General features: G+C 35.7%; 1 protein-coding gene across 1 annotated transcript; it reads right to left on the bottom strand.

The window, feature by feature from the left end:
• Positions 1 to 8459: 8459 nt before the first annotated feature.
• LOC109049570 (R3H domain-containing protein 4-like) lies at positions 8460 to 17560 on the bottom strand. The gene is made up of 8 exons (XM_019067215.2): positions 17390 to 17560; positions 16397 to 16551; positions 15948 to 16066; positions 15760 to 15874; positions 14147 to 14232; positions 13944 to 14029; positions 13733 to 13788; positions 8460 to 9871 (listed from the first exon to the last, which is right to left on the bottom strand). The coding sequence occupies exons 1-8, from the start codon at positions 17431 to 17433 to the stop codon at positions 9768 to 9770; spliced, it is 765 nt and encodes a 254-aa protein (XP_018922760.1). The 5' UTR covers positions 17434 to 17560; the 3' UTR covers positions 8460 to 9767.
• Positions 17561 to 18728: the final 1168 nt, after the last annotated feature.

Below are 18728 nucleotides of genomic sequence, written 5' to 3'. Positions count from 1 at the left end.
CTTTTCCAACATCCCACCATTGTTTTAAATTGATAAAACACTTTTTCTTTAATTTAAATTCCTTCCAAAAAAAGCGAAAAACCTCTTTAAACTTTGCATCACTCAACAAAGATACATTAAAATGCCAGTAGGCACTCTTTGACCTTATATTTGATATAAACACTTTACAAATAACAATAGCATGATCAGAAAAACCAGAAGGACTAATTACACAGCTTTTGACAATATTAAAATGATATTTAAAACAGTAGAGTCTATCTAATCTGGCCAAAGAAATAAAATTCTCCCGAGTATGCAACCATGTATATTGTTTATCATTTCCGTTTAAACGTCTCCATATGTCACACAGTTTATGTGTTTCAATCAAGGTGCGCATGGTACGACTGGAAGCTGTATGGGGTTCAACATGATTTCGATCTAGTACACAATTCTCAGTACAATTAAAATCCCCACCTAAAAACACATATTCATCTGAATTACAGCTCTGCAAAATTTCATTAAGATTATTAAGAAAACAAACTCTCTCATTACCACTATTAGGGGCATATACATTAATAAACACCACATTAAATTTTTCAAACTGTGCAAGTACAAAAATTAGTCTACCAGCAATTTCTTGCTTCACTTCAAAAGAAACAGGAGTGAAATGTGTAGCAAAAAGCACAGCTACCCCTCCTCTAGAAGAACTCATGTGAGAGCACACCACCACCCCTTCCCATTCTCTCCTCCAATCAGTTTCATTTAACACATCACTGTGTGTCTCCTGAATAAACATCACATCAATTTTCTTTTGTCTTATTAATTCAAATAACAATGCCCTTTTATAAGCATCTCGTGCACCATTAATATTAAGAGAGCCTATTCTCACCACACTCATCAAGAAGAATGAGAGAAGGATTACACACAAAGCAGCTTTCAACATGTAAAGACAGAGAGAACTACATTGTTTCAAACCCATCCTCTGCCTGAAGTTCTGATCTTAATTTAGCAATAATTTTCCTTAATCTATATATTTCTTGAACGGTGAACTTTTCTTCAACCTCACTCCTCATCAACAACAGAATCAACAAACATTTTACGATCAGGAAAAGAGTCTGTAACCTGCACATTTTTCACATTTTTTGATCTTTGTAGAAAAGATTTGACTTTATCAAAAGAATAATCACTACTTGTATTCCTTCTACTCTTAATTTCCTGAGTTTCACTGTCAGAATCTTCAACAGGACTACTTTCAACATCATCACATTCATCAACCTGTGTTTCAGACCATTGTTTTGACTTTTCATTCCTCATCTTTGCTTTGTTTCTTTTTCTCTTAACAGGAGGTGTCTTAAACAGTGCTTCATCGCCCACATAATCTGTAATAATTTCTTCTCCAGTCACCCGTTTAGCTGCTTTAACAGCATCAATCACCGTTTCCTCCTCTATCAGCTCGGGTTCTCCCTCTGCAGCAGTACTCGCTCCTGCCTCTGGTACAACAGACGCACCTTCAGCCTGATCAGCTTCAGCCGAACCACTGACAACCGCATCTACAACCTCTTCATCAGCCTCGACATGAGTGCTGTCATCCGCACTCTGTACCCGACACGAACTACGAATGTGGCTCTCTGATCCACACTTAAAGCATTTCATATTCTCAGAACTTGCATACACAACATAGTCAAAGCCATCAATTTTGAATTTGAATGCCAAACTTAGATCCTCGACTTCACTTTTAAGAACCATAAAGATTTGCCGTCTAAAAAGAGACTACGTGTTTAAGTAAAGGGGACTTACAGCCTAGCGGAAACTTTCCTCATTTGTGAAACAATTTTTTCCATGTCTAGACAATTCTGCTATCAACAAGTCATCTTTTTATAAACCGGGGGAACATTGGACAAAATTATCTTTTTTGCAGGTTGGACTAGAGGAATTACTGGCGTAAACGTATCCTGAATAGAAATTCCATTTTCCACCACCCTGTTTACTTTCTCAACGTTATCCAAAAAGATCACCACAGCACTATTCATTCGAGATGCTGACATTATACTGTCGTGTCCAACAATCTGTCGGACAATCTGCAGTCTTCAACTGAGCAGTTCATTACCGGCGCGATCTTGATTCCATGCCGGCGAGAAAGCCGCTCAAAACTCACGCGCTCTGAAGACGCCATCGTCAACCAGCGCGCGCTGGAAGACTGCGCTTCCTGAACACCTTACGCAAACCTAAGTTAAACTCTGGCAGACAGAAGCAAAAGTAGCTTAGAAAAAAAGGAAAAGAAACTCAATCTCACCGAAGAACTCTCACCCACACGCTCTGCACACTCACGCTCGCACCGGAAATGACGAGAGAGAGAGTAAGTGTGAGAGTGTGTGAGAGAGAGTGTGTGTGTGTGAGAGAGAGAGCGAGAGTGAGTGTGTATGAGAGAGAGAGTGTGTGTGTGTGTGTGTGTGTGAGAGTGAGAGTGAGTGTGTGTGTGTGAGAGGAGAAATGTAACAAAGTTTAATGTTGTATGTTACCTGTGTTTGAGAGAGAGAGAGGGCGGTGTTCAGAGAGGAGTCTGTTGGATGTTAAGCTGTTATTTGTTTTATAGACTCAATGTTGAAAATTTCAAACATTTCAAACACTGTTGGCAGAAGTGAAAAATAAATAATTTTATGAAGTTACAATTTTGTTTGATTCCATGATGTATTTTACTACATGAGTATGAACATGAGTATTTACAATGCAAATCCAAATTATTTTAATTTACTGACAGTTACTTATATCTTGTCTTTTCACTTTACTAAGATCAGATTCTGCAGGTAAAATTACAATAATAAGCTGACTTGACTTAGACTTGACTTGACCTACTACAGGACTTGACTTGACTTGACTTGACATAGCTTGTGACTTGACTTGACTTGACTTGCCCAAGAAAAAAATACTTGGGACTTACTTGAGACTTGAAGGTTAAGACTTGAGACTTACTTGAGACTTGCACATGTGTGACTTGGTCCCATCTCTGGAAAACACCCTCTCCGATGGCACAGATGTCCCGGGAATACAGAGATCACGTCTCGCTGGAGTGGCCAGCTTCGGGAAGCGCCTTTCATTTGCCTGTGGATGTTTGCATCGCAAGTGATGTTGTATTGTTATTGCACTACTGCTTTATTTTAAAGGACAAGTTCGGTATTTTACACTTAAAGCCCTGTTTTCAGATCGTTTCTGATGAAATACAATGGTTATGATTGAAATTTGGACAGATGCTGCTGACCCGAGATTTTTAGGTTTTTGTGGTATCAAACCCCCATTGTGAAGGTGGTGAGGGGGGGTGATGAGCCGCTAAGTTTGAGCCGCTTATAATTTGCATTTGGAAACGCAACGTGCACCAACCATCCGTAATAAAATTCGTATATAAATCTGTTGTCAACAAAGAGAAACGTCTGTGGTTTTCTGCAAAAAATAAAAGCTCAGTGGTTTGAAAGCAAGACAACATAAATGTTAGTATTGTAATTTTACTGTTGTTCTGTAAAGATAATTGAATATTATTGTAACATTATTATTATTATTATTATAAATACATAAGTTCTCTTTTTTTTTTTTTTTTTTTACAGTACAATAGTGCATAATTGCAATATTCAGTCCCTCCAGTTTTTCGCGATTCCGCGTTCGCTTAATACAACGCAAAATCAACAAAATGTCGCATTTATTTGCAATCCTGCATAATTCCTAATTTAACCGCAAAATAATCACAAAAATGAAAAAGACCTCACAAAACATTCAATTATAAACACCCAATTGAAATATCTCTAGTTTTAATTAAAGTTTCAATGCATTACGTGGATACAGATGTTGCACACGCATGATGTCTGTGATCGGTCTGTCAGAAACAGATCTGTGGAATCATAGGAAACGCAAGCAGCTAACCATGTCGGAGATGGCTTCAAGGATGACGGCCGCTGGACATGATCGAAATGAAGCAAGCAAAAGTGATTCTTGTATTTTATATTGCTGTGTGGTATGACGATTTAAAGGACAAGTTAGGTATTTTACACTTAAAGCCCTGTTTACAGATCGTTTCTGATGAAATACAATGGTTATGATTGAAATTAGGACAAATGCTGCTGACACGAGAATTTTTAGCTTTCTGTGGTATCACCCCCCCCCCCCCCACTTTCACAATGGCTGCATAGGTGCACTGGCATAATCCTTCCTTAAAACGCATTAAACTTTTGTTTACAAAGACGTGAAACTCACCGAGTGGTCAGGGATGTTCACTGATATGCTCACACAAGATGTTTTCCAACAAGTTTTATCGTAGTTTTCGTCCATCTCCATTGACTTTTTTTGCAGCGATTTTTGTGTGAGCATATCAGTGAACATCCCTGACCACTCGGTGAGTTTCACGTCTTTGTAAACGAAAGTTTAATGTGTTTTAAGGAAGGATTGTTCCAGTGCACATACGCAGCCATTGTATAGGTGGGGGGTGATAATTCTTGTGTCAGCAGCATCTGTCCAAATTTCAATCTTAACCGTTCTATTTCATCAGAAACGATCTGTAAACAGGGCTTTAAGTGTAAAATACCGAACTTGTCCTTTAAAAGTGCAGTATACCGCGAAAACACTAATTTCAGTGTCACCGCCTGCAGCGTTAGAGTTTTGAATTCTCTTTAAAGCACTTGAACAAATACACATAGCTACAATTACTTCAAAATATTAATCTTTGCGAGTATTTACGTAAAACAATCAGTAATAACTGATTGGGACGTTTGTCATTACTGTAGTAGGTCTTAAAGTGAAAGTTACCTAATTTATCTGCTGTTGTCAGTGTTGTTAATAAATAAGCTTTATGCATTTTGTTTGTGATTTGTATCATGTATGACTATTGTGCATCTGACATAATACTATTATGGTAAATGTGATGTCCTAATTATAAAAAAAAAAAACAAAAAAACAAAAAAAAAAAAACACAAATTTCTGGAAATTACCACCACAAATTAGTCATTTTGATCGCAAAAATCACCCCCAAAAAATCGTGAAATCCTAGAGGGACTCAATTTAATTTAAATAATAATAATTACAGGGGATGGGGTTAGCTATTCTTGTTTTCCCTCTTTTTTTTGTCATTAGCTTAAATGTATTCTTAAATGTTATATTTATTCTTAAAGCTGTAATTATTTGAACACTTGTTGGAAGTAAATTTTTTTTTGAGTACATGTTGTTGTTGAGTGTTTCATTTACCTTTGAGTTAATAAGACTTTTACAATACTGTCAGCTGCATGTGGGCCACATAGTGGCCGTTAGATTTAAACAAAACTCAACCATACTAAAATTGCATATAAGGCTCACATATGGGCCATATTAAACTGTATTATTTGGCTCATGCTTGGTGGACTTATGGCACTGCTTTGGTTCAGTTCTGGCAAAGCAGATGTGGGCCATATCTGGGCCGGCAAACACAAACTAATCTGGCCCACATCTTTGCCAAAGGAAATTTGCTGACTGGGGAATGGTTGATAACTTTTGACAAAGTTTAATCCAGAAGCAAAGAGAAATCATTTCTACTTTAAAAGCACGGAGAGATCATGGCTGCACACAGTCTGCACACAAGCAGTTCATTTGTATTTGTTAGGCCTATTTGAGAGCTCGCATCCAGTTTTCTGCGATTACGTTACAATAAAGCGCTAGCCACATTTGCGCGGGAATTATTAAAATTATGCGGAATACCTGCAATCCCACGCAGACTTTCAGACTCTGTAATTGACGGTAGACGGATGATTGTCAAACTCTCTGTCGGAGAGGAGAGACGCAGATTTTATCGGTGAATATTCGGTAGATACTGTGGAAAATGAGTAATTGAACCGTGTCAGATATTTCAGTATCGGTATCAAAATATATATATTTATGATAACAATACCATGTAGTTTGTTTCTTCAAGCTTTGAGTCCATAAATCACGCTGAGCTCCCTCACTGTCTGATCAGCTCTTCACCTGCTGCAGCGGCGCTGGTTCAGATATCAGCGCTGTTATTGGTCCCTTTACGATCGGATATTTTTATTGGCTGCTGAAGTGCCTTCAAAAGTTTGAATATCAATTCAAATTGTAGGTGTACTCAGTAACGAACTATGATTTAAAAATAACGAAGTAGATTTAGCTTAATTTGTACTTAGGTACAAGTAAAAGTACAGCTTTAAAAATATACTCAAAAAAGTACAAGTACCCGAAAAAAATAGAATCAGAATCAGAATCAGAATCAGAATGAGCTTTATGGCCAGGTATGTTTACACATACGAGGAATTTGTTTTCGTGACAGAAGCTCCGCAGTGCAACAGAATGACAGCGACAGAACAAAAAACACACAATAAAAGAATAAAAAATACAAAAAAAATACATATAAGTAGGTAAGGAATGACAATATACAAATTGACAATTGTATGGCAGATATATTACAATGAGCAGTTATGTATGTACAGGTATATTATGTGCAAAAAAAATAATAATTTAAGTGTACACTAAGTATGTGTGTTAGATAAATAAGTGTATGTGTCTGTAAATATAAATAGTGTACTGTGTTCCACAGTTATTATCAAGTGTTCATTAGATGGATTGCCTGGGGAAAGAAACTGTTCCTGTGTCTGGTCGTTCTGGTGCTCAGTGCTCTGTAGCGTCGATTGACATGTCACCATATTCTAATTTCACAATTTGAATTGAATTACTGAAATAAATGAACTTTTCCACGACATTCTAAATTATTGAGATGCACCTGTACATGCATAAAATGTATGCAGTACATGGATAATTTTGCATGCATCTATTAATCATTTTGAGTCTAATTTCATCCCATAGTTTCAAACCATGTTTCTGTGACTACCTTTGGGAAACTACAGTTTTAAAGAGAAAATACTCAGCAATAATGTTGATAAATGGATTGGCACATGGTTTGTCTACAAGCATATTAAAAATACCATATAGACAAATAAACAACATAAAAAACTTGATTTTCACCACAGGGTAACTTTAAAAAAATAAATAAGGATATGTTTTACCCGTTTAACACAAATAAATACCCTATGGATTTCCCCTTAGGCTACCTTAAAATGGTCGTAGTTTGTGGTTTATTATCTTATTAATTAAAACACATCAGCCATAAAATAGTACAATGGCAAATTCACATATATTATGCATCTACCTTGTATTAACAAAAGGAATAAGATGGATATAGCCATTGTAACCCAAATAAATAAGGTATTTTCCCTTATTTAAAATCAATGCTTACTTTGTGGTTCATTGTTATTTTATTTTTATTTATTTTTTATGTAAACTCAGCAACAAAGACAATCACTTAAAGGCTATTAAACGAATAAATGAAAGTTTTATTAACAAAAGTTGCACTTTGGATCTGCCATCATAGTGTCAGTATTCTCGCATCACTCTTGTCACCCCAATCACACACACCCCAATCTAATGTTACGCCCCTTAACACTGTGATGCCGTGACCCTGCGCAAAGAGACAAAACCAATAAAACCCATTACAAACGAGCAGGGGTGTGAATTTCGTCTAACAGCTGGGGACAAATAATACAGCTAAAATTGTACTTGTAAGGATATTTATATACAGAGGAAAGCCTACTACTATTAGTGCGGCAGGGAGACTGTGCCAAATTAGACAACTTCAAGCTGTTGTGGTCGCGCTGAGACAGCACTTGTGTCCTTTGTAGACATTACTATTTGTCACAGTGTTGCCAAGTCCCCGGTTTTCCCGTGGAATTGGGTTATTTTATCACTAGTGAAGCTACCCCAATAACATGTATTTTAGTCCCTAGAATGTGATTTTTACCGGGAGACCCCCTCAAAACGTGGTTAGTTTGGGCTAGTTTTGAGTAGCAATTGGGCGGGTTTTGTTGGGAGAACCTGGCAACCCTTTTTGTCAAGCATCCTAGGGTGCTAGGATTTCTAGTTGTGTCCCCTTTAGGAAGGCCAAACAAATTAGTTTTGCTTTCACAACGAAACACACAGCATCTCTGTGATATGGCAGCGGCAGCAACAATACTACAGCAAGAATAAAAGTTACGCCTTCTTTCTTTGCCTGAACATTTGGGCGGTGTTATGCAAATCTTCCCACACAGTGACATAGACCTGTGAGGCGTGTTTAAACGAGGTGTTTTAGGAGGGTGTGGACGAGTCTAAACTTTTATAAAAAAATATCTCTTTGGGTTTGAGACTTTAGTCTTTGCAACTTTAGGGATCTTGTCTATGCACGAACAGCTTGTAACATTCCAAAGAGAAAGGAAAACTTGAAATCACATCATATGACCCCTTTAAATTCATCAGGGTCACAAATTCAGACAGGATTGGAATGATTGGAAGTAAGTGATGACAAAATAAAAAATTTGGGTGAATCCAGAGACAAAAAGGGAGCCAACTTTTAACCAAAGCTTTAACCTTATTTTTAATGAGTTGCATCTGAGCCCTAAAATAATGACACAGTATGACCTCAGTTAAAAACTTAATATTTTAATTGTCTTGGGTACAGATACACACCACAGAAAAAAACTTAATACAACTGAGTGCTGCTATGTATTCATGTTCTGCCACCACACTATAAATAGCAATAAACGCAAATATTTTAACACAAGTATAAATATTACTCCAAAAACACCGCTCCTCCTTTCAAAAGGGTTCAACACACCTGGTTTTCAGGTGATTATATGAGCAAAGTAAATGTTTAAAGTCCACATTCATGATGGTTGATGCCTGAGAATCAGCACTGTAGACACACACACTTTGGTTATAAACACCATTGTAATTAATGCTCAAGTGTCTCAGGACTCTTGATGGTATAAAACATGAAAAGATTTTTTCACTTTGTAAACCATAACCTTGATGTAACGGCTCAATATATAAATACAAAAATGCATAACTGACAAATATGGTGTGTACAGGTAAGGCATAATGCATTTAAGTGCATGTTGGCAGATCCTTATTAGAAAAAAGAAGTGTGTGACCTGATCACAGCATATTAACAAATATGAAAAGTACTGTTGTACTCAAATTCAAGTTACAGAATGCTGGATATAAAAGGTCAACTGATCACTCTTTAGTTGTCAGGCAGGATTGGCTTAAGTAAATTAGTGGAATTACAAGTCTGCACATATCAAATGCACGTGAATTGTAAAAAGTTGTGCAGTATGTGTGAATAAACAGGTTACACAAGTATAAATTAACAATAACTGCATAACCATCATGATATTTGTGATACATGTGCTGATTTATATGTCATCCTTTCGTAGGAGCCTGAGTTGTACATTTTTTGACAGTGACTATATGTGGCTTGTATAACATTGGAGACATGAATATCTAAACCCATTCAATTCATTTTCCTGATAAGATTGTGAACATCTAAAACAGTAATCATCAAATCATTTTCTGCCTTGTCTTGAGGACACACAATTATGTTTCTATTTATATACAAGGATTCCATGACAGTAAATGTAAACATTCTGTCTGCGACATGGGAAAAAAAGAATAATTTATAAAGACAGTTGTAGTAACAACATCTACTAATACATGCTCCAAAATGCATTTAAAAACTGAATGAAAGAGATAGTGACACTGAGAGTACAATAATCTAGTTAGCCCTGTCTCTCTAAAAGGGCAAGGCCTGTAGGCCAGGTCCCATGACATAATGCCATGTGCACAGTTCATGCTGGCCAGGTTAAGGTCAAGCTTTATTTTTAAGGGCAGCGGTGCCGGATCTGGCTGGATGAACATCAGTGGCACTGGTTGTAGCCAGGATTCTTAGCAGTTCAGCTCAGCTGCTCCAGGTAGACAGAGAGCAGAGGCTGCGGAGGGAGGAACTCTTCCTGTTTGTTGACCACCTCTGTCTGTCGAGCACCATTACAGTCAGAGCCTGCAGAAAATCACACACTTTGGCTCACACAAAACTTTTCATTATGTATGGGTCTTTCTACCATTGTAGAAATCAGTTATTTTAGTATTGTTGAGATTTTCCTTTTTTTTTGGGTCATTTTTTATATATATATCGTTTTTATGTACGTACGTATTTATTTATTTATTTTAGTTGTAGTTATTTTAGTACAAGTTAAACAAAAAATAAGAAATGTTGCTTTGGCAAGTAACTACAATAAAAATGAGTTCCAGTTAAATATATATATATATATATATATATTATTTTATTGTATTTTTTTTACATTTAGTTAACTATAATAAACAATGGTAGAAATTACTGTGGTGGAAATATCTGTTGTTTACGTCTAATGGCAGGACCAGAATTTAGAACCACTGTAATAAAATGTAAAGTTAAATATCACAGTTTTTGAGGGGCCATTTCAAATTGTAAGTGGTGTAAACGTGTTAAAGGAAAACGCCACCGATTTTCCATATTCCACTATGTTCTTCACTCATCCCATCTCGACCTCGGTGCAGTAAAATCATCTAGTGATGGGTCGTTCTTGAACGATTCGTTCATTTTGCACGAATCTTTAATGTGACTCGGGAAGAACGAGTCGTCTCGGGGAGTGATTACTTCAGTCGCGCATGCGCAAAATTCTATAGGTTCTGTACTGGAATCAGTCTAGTTCACCTGTTTCAGTCAGTGCATTCGTGAGCCGGAAAGAGAATTGATTAGTTCATCTCATGATTTGAGTTTTCGAGTCGTTCCTTTATCACGTGACAGACTCATAAGCGTTACCAATGCAGTCTGAGCCGGAAAGAGAATTGATCAGTTCTTTTTTTTTTTTTTTTTTTAATTTTATTAATGCCAAGGTACCAAAGATAAAAGTACAGAGAATGTCAATATTGCATACAAAGAGGTGACATTACATGCAAAGCACCATTTACAAACGGATGTAAACATAAAAATAAATAATACTAAATGAAAGCTTTAACAAAATAAATTAAAAAGATTAAATAAATTAACTGTTTTAACAGCCTTAAGATTTTTGAAAGATGAAATAGTTTGGATATACTGTTGAACCTCTTTTTTAAAAAACAATATATAAAAGATCTTGATGAGTGAATTTACTGCGGTGAATATGAAATTTTGCAATAAGTCATAAAAGGTTAAAAATAAAATATTCATTAATTTTGTCTTTTTGAATATTAAAGAAGCCAAACAGTACATCCTTAAAAAGAAGAGAGAAACCCTGGAGCACACTGCGATGGATAACATTAAAGAATTCAGTCCAAAATAGCTATGTATGAGGACAATCCCAAAAGAGATGTATATCAGTTTCATTAGGGTCACCACAAAAAGAACAGCTTGTATCTATGTCTGATTTAAACATTTTCAAAAACACTTTAGCTGGGTAAACTCTGTGTAACAATTTGAATGAGATTTCTCTAACTTTGTTAGTTATTATATATTCCGAAGACAGAGTCCATACTTTTTTCCAATCAATATGATCAACCACATTCCTCCAATAAGACACCACATATGGAGTGGTTACAAGCTCCTTTTGAAAAAGTGATCTAATCTTATAGTTATATGATGAAGGATGTGACAAAAAGCAGTTTTCCTCCTGGGATTTCAAATGGGTCTAAAGAAATAGAAAAAGTGCTGGATGATCTAACAGAGTCCCTTAAAAGCATAACAGCTCCTTTAAGAATAGCGTCCATGACAATGGAGAATTTTTTGGGAGTTACTGGAAAATTACATTTACATAAGAATTCTTCGTAACTTAAAATAAGACCTTCCGAGTTAACTTGGAAATAACCAAAAAAATAAATGTTCCAAATGAAGTACCGGTGAGGGGAGAAATTGTGCTTAAAAATGAATGACCATGCAAGTAATGCCTGTTTATGAAATTTAGATAAATTGTAAGGGATTCTAGCAATATTATAATTACAGATCAATAAGAAAGGGAGACCACCTAATTTGGAAAGAAGAAATAAGGAATAAAATTCCAGATTGAGTTTGGATTACACAAAAACTGTCTAATCTAATTAATTTTGAAAGTGTTGTTCAAAGAAGAGAACTCAAGGAAATTCAACCCACCATAATCATATGTGTTCATTAATACAGACTGCTTAACATAATGGGTTTTTCCAAACAAAATTAAACATGATTTTATCAACTGATTTACAGATTTTGTTGTCCACATATAGAGAGAGTGCAGAGTATGTAAGCCTTAGCAAGCAGTATTCTGCCTCTCAAGGTCAAGTCTCTCTGCAACCATGCATTAAATCTTCTTTGAGCTTTAATTATAACCATAAAAAAAAAAAACATACAATTTAACCTATCCAGTCATATCCTTAAACAAACCATAAAAACAACAATAAAAAAAAACAATAAAAATAAAACTATGCAGTCTGAGCCGGAAAGAGACTTAATAATAATAATAACCAACTCTTTATTACCTTTGTTACAACATTCAGTGTACAGAAAATAACCCTCATGAAAGAAAATCATACATTTATAAACCGTAAGAAGTAAAAAGCTACAATTTGAGACAGAAATGCAGTAACTATAAGAGTAAATAATCATTATAATAATGATGATAATGATGATGATAATAATAATGACTATGCACCCGTTTGTAAAGAAGCTTGTAAATAATTTCTTTATCCAATGCTGTCATGTCACGTGACAAAAAAAAACGAACGATAGGTTAAAGCCTTTTATACAGTCTTTTTATTATTATTATTATTATTATTAAACAATACAAACATTAAAACATTAAGGCAGTACACTTAAAATCATAAAGACAAAAAAAAAAATAAGTAATAGTAATAATATACACACAGATTTGTTGCCAGGGTAAGTCCAGTCTATTGTCAAAGCTTATGGGTCCGTCACGTGATAAAGGAACGACTCAAACCCGAAAGACTCATGAGATGAACTAATCAATTCTCTTTCCGGCTCAGACTGCATTGGTAACCCGTATGGGAATTACGTGACATTAGGGAAGTAACACTTAACATTTTAATTATATTTGATAAAATGAACGAAATAACTCAAAAAAAGATTCGTTTATTTTGCTGAACGAGACTCAAAGGTCTGAGTCTGTAAAATGATCTGAACTTCCCATCACTAATATCATCACTCCTGAAAACTCCCACTCTCAGGAGTGATGATATTAGTGATGGGAAGTTCAGATCATTTTACTGCACCGAGGTCGAAGTGCTGTGAAGTGCTCTTCCGCCATACATTGTAGTTATCACTTTTTATCCACTTAGAAAATCGCCATGTTTTATTTTGTGTAACTACTCATGTAACCGTCTTCAAACAGGGAAAACATGCAAATGTTTGGTGGCTTCTAAATTCACCCGTTTGGATCCTAAGGATTGAATGGTGCTAAGCTAAACGCTAGCATAGTGGCGCCGCGTGCTACAGCGATTGAGTGCACGCACAGAGATGGGAGAGGTACATATCAACTCGTTGAGGGAAGAACATAGTGGAATATGGATAAACGGTGGCGTTATCCTTTAAGCCAGGATGTTAAAACATGTTTTTGATAATACTTATAATTAAAGGATAAGATCAAAACTAGCATTTTGATTTTGTAATGTCCTCCTCCAAAAAACTGGTACGGTATTAGTGGTATAGAGGGTAACATCAATGACAAAAGAGTACTGTATGCTAGCCAATTATAAATTAATTTTCATTTTACCTTAACCACAACAGGTTTAATGTGTATAACTGACATTAACTTTAAATCATTAGGAACCTTAACAAATCAAAATTCACACTAGCCTCATAAGAAAGCAACCATAAATTTCCATTGTTTGAATAATATAAAAGTTCACTCACTAGCAGAGGTCAGAGCCATGTACTGACAGACAGCATGAAGCAGCAGTCGCTCATAACTGAAGAAACACAGATACATCAAGATCAAAATGTGGCTCTCTATTCATACACTGACATAATGATTTCTTTTGATTTCTGAAACAAATACTAGTTAGTAGTGGTCTGAATTAGTCTGTGGAAGTGAAAGATGCATTAACTGTGGTAGTGTGTGCACCTGCTGCTGAGTTTGGTTGTGTAAACTGATTGTGGATGTGCCTTGAAGAATCCCAGCAGACTGGACTCCAGACCCTCCAACACTCCCTTAAACAGAGGAAATGGCAGAACAGATATCAGACAGAAAAAAATGAATGACAGGACAAGAGAAAGTGATATGGGGGAATAAAAGATAAAGATCAAGCAAATGTCAAAGAGAGTCACCATGGGAATCTGTCTGCGTCTCAGCGTCACACGCAGCCGCCGATCAATTCTCTGAAAACATTCCTGAGCGCTGAAGGCAGGATTTACTGCTCAAAAGAAATGACTATCACTAGCATGTCAAATATTGTGACAAATACTGTGGCACAAGCAAAACATTGCTCTGTTTGGATGAGCGTCATGTCACGTTAATTTACACGTTAAAAATATTTACAAATTTTATTTTTTAATTTTTATTTAGGTTTGTTCTTGAAGGTCAAACAAGCATGGAAGAGCTTCCGTTAACCATAACTTATGTGCTCTATATACAGTGGCATGTGAAAGTTTGGGATCCCCTTGCAGAATCTGTGAAAATGTGAATATTTTAACAAATTAAGAGAGATCATACAAAATGCATGTTATTTTTTCCCGAGTAAGATATTTTACATAAAAGATGTTTACATTTAGTCCACAAGAAAAAAAATAGCTGAAATTATTAAAATAACCCCATTCAAAAGTTAGGGAACCCTTGGTTCTTAATACTGTGTGTGGCTTCCTGGATGATCCACATTTTTTTTTTTTTGGTGATGGTTGTTCATGAGTCCCTTGTTTGTTTTGAACAGTTAAACTGAGTACTCCTCCAGATCCTGCAGATTCTTCAGTTTTCCAGCATCGTTTGCATATTTGAACCCTTTCCAGCAGTGACTGTATGATTTTGAGATCCATCTTTTCACACCAAGGACAACTGAGGGACTCAAACACAACTATTAAAAAAAAGGTTCAAACATTCACTGATGCTCCAGAAGGAAAGACTATGTATTAAGAGCTGGGGGTGAAAACTTTTGAACAGAATGATGATGTCCAAATTTTTCTTATTTTGTTGAAATATTTTTTTTTCCCATTTAGTACTGCCCTTTGGAAGCAACAGAAGATGCTTGCATGTTTCCAGGAAAAAAAAATTAAGTACAATTTACCTTGATCTTCTGATTCCAAAAGTTATCACCCCCTGGCTCTTAATGCATCATGTTCCATTTACACAGATTCTACAGTTCCCAAACTTTCACCTGCCACTGTCTGTGTGTTGGTCAATGTTATAAATGAAGCCTAAATTAAGCCTGTTTATCATATAGAGTGATTTTGTGACTGCTCAATTCATATTTTTATGATTTTGATGTGTGAAGATTTTGGTTGCATGGACTTTCAAAGGATGGACAAAAATGATGAGAGAATATAAAAAATATCTTCATTTGTGTTAAACAAAAGTCATATGGGTTTGAAATGACATGAGAGGGTGTAAATGATGACAGAGTTTTCATTTTTGGTTTCAATGTTATGATGATGAAATTAGATTAAATGTAAAAGTGAACATCTTGAAGATCTAAAATGTAAACTGAACAAAAGTTGAGTGCTTGAGTGCAGTTTAGATCCATCAGTCAATAGGACTAAAGCAACAGAGAGTATGTTAAGTATAAATGCCTCTCTGGCATCTGAAGTGCACACTGTCAAAGGGGGTCTACACTAGAGCAAATACGTCAAGCATAAACAAGGCTTAAGATGAATGTTCTTCAATAAACTGATATGCAACTGTCTTTCCTATTAGATGCAAACGGGGTTTGTGTGGTTAAATGCTGTCAGACCTTCTCTTTGGTCTTTATGGCTCTTCTCAGAGTGGGTCCTCTGGGCCTCCTCCTCCAGCAGAGCCAATAGTCGCTCTTGCTCCTCTCCAGAACGATTCATAAAATCACTCCAGTACTGAGAGACATGAGAGAGAGACTTCAAGTCAAAACATTCCTCAAGTCAGAGCAGTTACAGAAACCTGCTTTACCTCCACATAGTTTCCATTGGTGCAGGCTTCAGTGAAGATGGTGGGCAAGGCTGTTTCATGCCCTTCACCATCCTCTTTAGAGCACTCGTCCCGTTCCAAAAGATTGTCCAGAAAACGAGCTACCGAAGCAGAGTTGTTAAAAATTAAGTTTCAAAATATTAGAAAAACATAGCTAAAACTCTTTTTTTCCGAACCAGACAGCAACCAGTTTTTTTTCTTTTCTTTTCATTTTTATGCATTTGCCAGATTGCTTTTATCCAATGCAACTTACACTGCATTCAAGATATACATACAAACCCATGATGCTGGTGCTGTTAGCACCACGCTCTACTGATTGAACTACAACAAGGTGTAGTCACAATTTCTCTGCATTTATTCTACATTTACCAGAATTTGCTCTGTAAAATGCAAGAGCAAAATCTACTTATCGCAATAGAAAATATTCTTACTGTTTTCCTGTCGTCTCAGACTCTTCTTGCCCTTGGCTCTGGGAGTGAGGTCAGAGTTACGAATGGCCTGGTTAATAAAAAACTGCTTCTTTTTGGCAGGAGAAACACGTTTTGCAGGAGAGCTGGGTAGAGATGAGCAGCGTGGCTCATTCAGGCTGCAAGACAAACAAGTATCAGATGTGACTTGTTGTCACTGAACCATTCTTTATGAACAGTTTACTCAATTCATTTGTTCATGAATAAATAAATCAAATTCTGGATGTGGCTAACGGCAGTTGATGGGATATTGGTCTCAATTAGAAAAATTACAATCATATGCATATGTGCAAAACTGCTGAAGATTATGCACATGCTTATATGATTTTTTGTCATAATGTATCAGTGGATTTTAATGTAGTCTTTCACACTGGATAGCTGTACTACAGTTCCTTCAGTGGAGACCCACTCCTGTGACTTATTTATAGCTCTAGCTACAGGCCAGATGCTTTACCAAGAAAATAGGTCACAGCTTATCTCTGCAAAAACGTATGTAATTTTTAGTTTCGCCTTAAGAGTGTTATCTTGTATGATTTTTCTTTCGTTTAGTGAAGCTGCCGCCCTTGGTCAACAATGAATAAGAAATTATGAGAAACATTTAAGACTAAATAACTTGCATACAAAGCTACGAAATACGGTTTCTGTTCAAACAGTTTACTCTTTAAAGTTTAAGTAGTTTAATCATAACCTCACAGCTGTATATACTGTATATAATGACCTGTCATTTAGCAGAGATGCTACAGATTTAAATAACTCGTTACACCCCGACCACAGTTTTAAACAAATACATCAGTTATTTCAATAATGTAAAACAGTGAACGCAAAGAGGACTTGAGAGATGTATCTGATGTTTGTTTTTTATATTTGGCTAATGAGCTTTACCGGCTAACAAAAACAACTGACGTGTATGTGCTGAGACAAATCAGATCGTTAGCCACCGGCTAAAAATAGACTTACATTATATCCTGTTCCTCATTGTTATTGCTATTTAACAAAACCATCTCACAGTCTCTCACAAAAGCACGACAGTGACAAAAACAGAAATTTGGAAGGATAAAGGATCCAGAACAGCTGCCGTAAACTGTAATGGCTAATGGCTAATGCTAGGGAAAATAGGGGGAGCTTGGGTGACCCTGCAGCCATGACAACCATTTCAGCCAATAAACATCCTTTGCTTCAACTTGACGTAAGTATTATATTAACTGACGAGAGAGGTATTATTATAGATTCAACATTTATTTGACCATTTAATAGAAAGTGAGTAACGTTATCTTGTAACTGGTAACCATTTTCACTTTTTCACAACTTTTTTTCCTATTCTAGTTATAAATAGTCTTTAATAGTGCAAATACTCAATATACTATTTCAGTTTGAGCTCATAAAAGCTGCATAATAATTATAAAAGAAAGCCATTTACATTTTACATTTTATGATATGTTAAGGCGTTGTCAAGGTATTAACATGTCAATAACTGTCTGGAAATGATTTTGTTAATGCTGAGTTAAGTCAGTTTTATATAAAAAATAATATTTAATAGTCTAAATGAACAATGGGTACTAAATATTTGTACAAAATTAAATGTTTTATCATTCAGTTTTGTGATGTTTTACTGCCCGATTGGTAAATGACAAGATACACTTTGTACACGCAACCTTAAAAATACATAACTTTTATGATTTTTTTGTTTAGTTACCTTGTTAACTGATTGAAAATGACACTAATACCTTTTTTTTTTTACCCAAGGCAGTGTTTTTATAAAATAATGTGCACACACCAAACATCTGCAGAGTACCCAGATATTTATTAATACATAGATTTGCGTATAAATATCCCAGCATTTTAGCATCATGCACATAAAGAAGATTACAAACTTAATTTCAGTCATTCCATACATAATATCTCCGGTATGTACATACAATAAATACAACATAAAAAAGAGGTACATATTAAGCTTTGTAACAATCACTGCAGTGAAGACATAGAGTGATAATCCAGACTACAATATTAGAATTGTTTTAAGATAAAGTGCATCAGAGAGAGAGAGAGAGAGAGAGAGAGAGAGAGAAATAAACCTAAAACCATTTAAAAAATCAGGAAATAAATAAAAACACATGAAGGCAGTTTTTGTGTCCCATACCATCTCTGCACTGCACATTTGTCCTCTACATACATGTAGAAATAAAGAGGTTTGTTATAATGTAACAAATTCAGAAAAAATCATATCTAAATTGGTTTGCACAAAGCAAATATTATACGGAAGTGCAACTGACATCATGAAAATATGCATAATTTATAA

The sequence above is a fragment of the Cyprinus carpio genome, chromosome A11, assembly GCF_018340385.1.
Source record: "Cyprinus carpio isolate SPL01 chromosome A11, ASM1834038v1, whole genome shotgun sequence".
NCBI lineage: Eukaryota > Metazoa > Chordata > Actinopteri > Cypriniformes > Cyprinidae > Cyprinus > Cyprinus carpio.
This window is presented reverse-complemented; position numbering and strand designations above follow the sequence as displayed.